This window comes from Marmota marmota, unplaced genomic scaffold (assembly GCF_001458135.2).
Source record: "Marmota marmota marmota unplaced genomic scaffold, marMar, whole genome shotgun sequence".
NCBI classification, from domain to species: domain Eukaryota; kingdom Metazoa; phylum Chordata; class Mammalia; order Rodentia; family Sciuridae; genus Marmota; species Marmota marmota.
In genome coordinates, this window is record NW_026000283.1 from 9,959,624 (window position 1) to 9,964,203 (window position 4,580).

The 4,580-nt window shown below is 38.6% G+C and overlaps 1 protein-coding gene and 1 non-coding gene across 2 annotated transcripts in view; both read left to right on the plus strand.

Annotated features, from left to right (window-relative positions):
* The window catches only part of LOC107153074 (N-myc 2 proto-oncogene protein-like), a 2,214-nt gene extending 876 nt beyond the window's left edge, over window positions 1–1,338 (plus strand). The window contains 1 exon segment of the mRNA XM_015498572.2: window positions 87–1,338. Within this exon segment, the coding sequence (XP_015354058.1) occupies window positions 87–678 (592 nt within the window). The 3' untranslated portion in view covers window positions 679–1,338.
* Window positions 1,339–4,124: 2,786 nt separating this feature from the next.
* Window positions 4,125–4,244, plus strand: LOC125614401. The gene has a single exon (XR_007345004.1). It is a non-coding gene; the product is annotated as a small nucleolar RNA SNORA61 (small nucleolar RNA).
* Window positions 4,245–4,580: the final 336 nt, after the last annotated feature.

The window sequence follows — 4,580 nt, forward strand, 5'->3', positions numbered from 1 at the left end:
GTGGCCGCCCCTCCGGGTTTAAGCAGCCGCCCTCCCAACGGCGGTGACCACAAGGTCCTCAGCACCTCGGGAGAAGACGCCCTGAGCGACGAGGTTGACGAGGAGGAAGATGAAGAAGAGGAGATCGATGTGGTCACCGTGGAGAAAAGCTGTAAGACAGGCGGCACCACGTTCACCCTCACGGTGAGTCCCAAGAACACAGCCCTGGGCCTGGGGAGAGAGCAGTCGCGTGAGCTGATCCTCCAACGCAGTGTCCCCATCTACCAGCAGCACAACTATGCTGCGCCCTCGCCCTATGTGGAGAGCGAGGATGCTCCACCCCAGAAGAAGATCAAGAGGGAGGTGTCCCCACATCCCCTCAAGAGCGTCATCCACCCAAAGGGTAAGAGCTTCAGCCCTCGGAAATCCGACTCCGAGGACAGCGTGCGTCGCCGCAATCACAACATCCTGGAGCGCCAGCGCCGCAATGACCTGCGGTCCAGCTTCACCACGCTCCGGGACCACGTGCCAGAGCTGGTGAAGAATGAGAAGGCTGCCAAGGTGGTCATTTTGAAAAAAGCCTGTGAGTATGTCCACTACCTCCAGGCCAAGGAGCACCAGCTTCTGATGGAAAAGGAGAAATTGCAGGCAAGACAGCAGCAGTTGCTAAAGATAATTGAACTTGCTTGGACTTTCTAAACCTTTCTTAAATGAACAGTCACTGCCACTTTTGCACAGTTTGATTTTTTTTTTTAAACATTGTGTTAATGAATATTGATTTACTCTCAAATCAGTCCCCTGACGTTTGGGTCTGGGTGGGGGGCAGGACGTGTGGGGTTCTACCAGGACCTTGGAGAGCCCATGTGATGGGGTTCTGGGTAGCTTTGCTGTGACAGTGACAGCAGTAGAAGTTCGTGACAGTTGGGAGCCTCTGGGGCTCCTTGTTCGTTCCAAGTTTTCAAACAACAGAGTAGTCATTCCTTCTTTTTACAATTGTGCTTAGGTTCCAGCAGATGTCAGGTAAGAGGGTTGCCATTTGATGCCGATGGGGAACATTTCTGTAAATACCATTGACACACCTGCCTTTTGTATATGTTCTGGGTAATGAGAGGTGGCTTTTGCAGCCAGTATTAGACTGGAAGTTCACACCTAAGTACCATAATAATACCTCAATGTTTGAGGAGCATGTTTTGCATACAAATATATCGTTAATCTGTTATGTACTGTACTAATTACACTGTATACTTTAGTATGATGCTGATACATAACTAAATTTGATACTTATATTTTCATATGGAAACGAGTTATGAAAGTTTTGAGTAGATATTACTTTATCACTTTTGAACTAAGAAATTTTATAAAGAAATTTGCTATATATATGCCTTTTCTTAGTCTGTTTCTTCATTTGTTCATGTTTGGTGCATAGAACTGGGTAAATGCAAAGTTCTGTGTTTAATTTCTTCAAAAACACAGTATATTTAGAAGTTTGAAATACCTCATGTTTATGAAAATAAATAGCAGTTAAGTGATTTAAAATTTTCTTTAAAAAGTATAAAGAAAGAAAAATATAAATTGTAGGAAATTTAATCTAAATTAAGATGTCTTAAAAATATAAACATGCACTAGAGTGATATCACAGCAAATGATGGTGGAAGAAGCTTGAATAAAATCACTTCCTACGTTGAAACAGTCATAAACTGTTGAAGACAGAATCAATAGTTTTTGGAACCCTTAAGAAGAAAGGGTCAGTTGAATTTCAGTAACAGAACATTGTGAAAAATTTTCCCACCAGGGCTGGGGTTTTAGCTCAGTGGTAGAGGGCTGACTTAGCACCTGCAAGGCCCTGGGTTCAATCCTCAGCACCACATAAAAATAAATAAATGAAATAAAGGTATTGTGTACAACTAAAAAATAAATATTAAAAACAATTTTTCCCCATTAACTTAACATTCTCTGTTTCCAACCTTGGAAGTGCCATTTGAGTTCTTTTTATGGCTTTCTGGTGCTGAGAGATTAATACAATCCTTATTTTTAAATGCTATTGCTATGTATTTTCACCTATCTGGTGATTTACTGGGAGCACAGCTCAAAGGTTGACTTATTCCCTTCCCTCCAGGCTGTTGTTACTTTCCAGGTTGGAGGGTATGCACTGAGAGGTTTTACTGATACACAATGCCTTTGTACACTTGCAGCAGGAGAGGGACAATAGATGAGACAAACAGGAGATGGACCCAAAATCCTAAGGAGATTTTCTCCTAGAAAGCTCAGGAGAAAGTGCTAAGGAGAAAGTTTCTTGGGTATATAAGGGATTGAAAGGGCCACCAAGTCCACTGAGGAAAATGGAATGCAATGTGCATACTACAACCAAGACAAATGCTCAGAAAACACCTTAGAGTACCCTAGGATTCCACCAGGGCTAAATCTGGGGATTCTGTGCAAGTATGTAATGAATACCAAGGTAATCAAAAGACAGATATTGGGACAATAGATTTTCTGAAAAAGTCACAAGCGACAAAGGATATTATACATTGGTTGTTATGGAGGTGTCCCCCAAAATCTCAAATATGAGACAATGCAAAAAAAGTTTAGAGATGAAATGATGATTGGTTATGAGATCCTTAACCTAATCAGTGCATTATTCCACTGATAGGGATTAACTGCATGGTAACTATAGGCAGGTAGAGTGTGGTTGGAGTAGGTAGGTCCCTGGGGGTGTGCCACTAAGGTTGTAGATTTTGTCCCTGGCAAGTGGAGGCTGAGGCAGGAGAATCAAAGTCCTCAGCAAAAGCAAGTCGCTAGCAACTCAGTGAGACCCTGTCTCTAAGTAAAATAGAAAATAGGGCTGGGGATGTGGCTTAGTTTTCCTGAGTTCAATCCCAGGTACCCCCCACAAAAAAAATTGAGGAAGACCAGTTGAATAGAGGAATAGTATCAGGGGAGGGAGGAGAGGAGGGAAGGGGTAGCGGAGATTGAAATAGAGAAAACCATCTGATATGCATTTATGAATAAATAAAAATTATTAACCCCACTATTATGTAGAACTATAATTCACTAAAAAAGTTATATAGAAAGGAATATAGATATAAATACACACATATATAGCAAACAACACAGTAAAAAATCACAAGTAATGCTTATTGACATGATTGAAGGGAAAATAGTTTTATAATAATAGTTGGAGGCTTCAAATTCCCACATCAATAACAGAGCATCTATATGGAAGATCAGTTTGGAAGAAAGTAAGTTGAATATTGTAAACCAACTAGGCCTAATGGATAGGCATATCTAGAGCCCCACTCAACTCCTGTGAGTTTGGAATATTTTCCAGTATAGACATATGTTAAGTGACAAAACAAGTTTTAATAAATCTAAAATGATTGCAACCATATAAAGTACCTTCTGCAACCACAATGGAATAAAACTAGAAATCAATAACATAAAGAAAGAAAACTAGAAAATTCTCAGACGGGTGGAAATTATCCACACATTATTAAACAACCAATGAGTAAAAGGAGAAATTAGAGAACATTTATAGACAAATAATATGGAAAATATGACATACAAAAATGAACGGGAGGGCTGGGGTTGTAGTTCAGTAGTCGAGCACTTACCTAGCACACCTGAGGCACTGGGTTTGATTCTCAGCACTGCATATAAATAAAAAGATTAATTGATTAATTAAAAGGTCCATCAACAACTAAAAAAACTAAAAAAAAGAAGTAACAAAAGCAGTACTCAAACGTACATTTATAGGCGTAGACACCTATATAAAACAGAAGAAAACCTCAAATCAATAACCTAATGGCATGCCCCACATAACTAGAAAAAAGCAAACAACCCAAAGCCAGCAGAAAGAAGAAAATCATAAAGACTGAAATAGATCAAAAGTGTAGAAGAAAACAGAAAAACAATATAAGTAATCAGGGAAAGCAAAAGTTGTTTTTTTTAAATAGCAAAACTGACAACTCTTAGGTAAACTGACAAAGAAAACAAAGAAACAACTAAAACAAAAAGATGAAAGTGGGTACATTATTAACAACCTTAGAGAAATAAAAATAATTATAAGAGAATACAGTGAATAATTGAATGCCAATAAATTTTAAAACCTAGATAAAATGTACATATTTTATAGAAACACAAATTGCACCCTCTGGTTCCCTTTCCTATCAGATCTTGGTGGTTGTAAAAGGAGGAAAAGTAATACTGAAGCTGGCCATATGGTGTTCTAGTCTGTTATCTAACACACCAGCTTGTTTCAAACAGAGGTAAAGAAGAAGAAAAAAAAGAAACACAAATTGCCCACATTGATACAGAAAGAAAATCTCCAGATACCTGTAACAAGTAATAAGATTGAATCAGTAATAAAAAATCCTGCCAACAAGGAAAAGCCAAAGGGCAGATGGTTCCACTAGTGAATTATATGAAACATTTAAAAACTAATTATCATTATTTATTCTCAAACTCTTCCAAAAAGTATTAGAGAAATGAATATTTCCTAAATCATTCTATGAGGCTAGTATTTCAATGACACAAAAGTCAAAGAGACACCACAAGAAAAATTATTCACCAATATTCCTTATAAAACAAAATATGAGCAAACC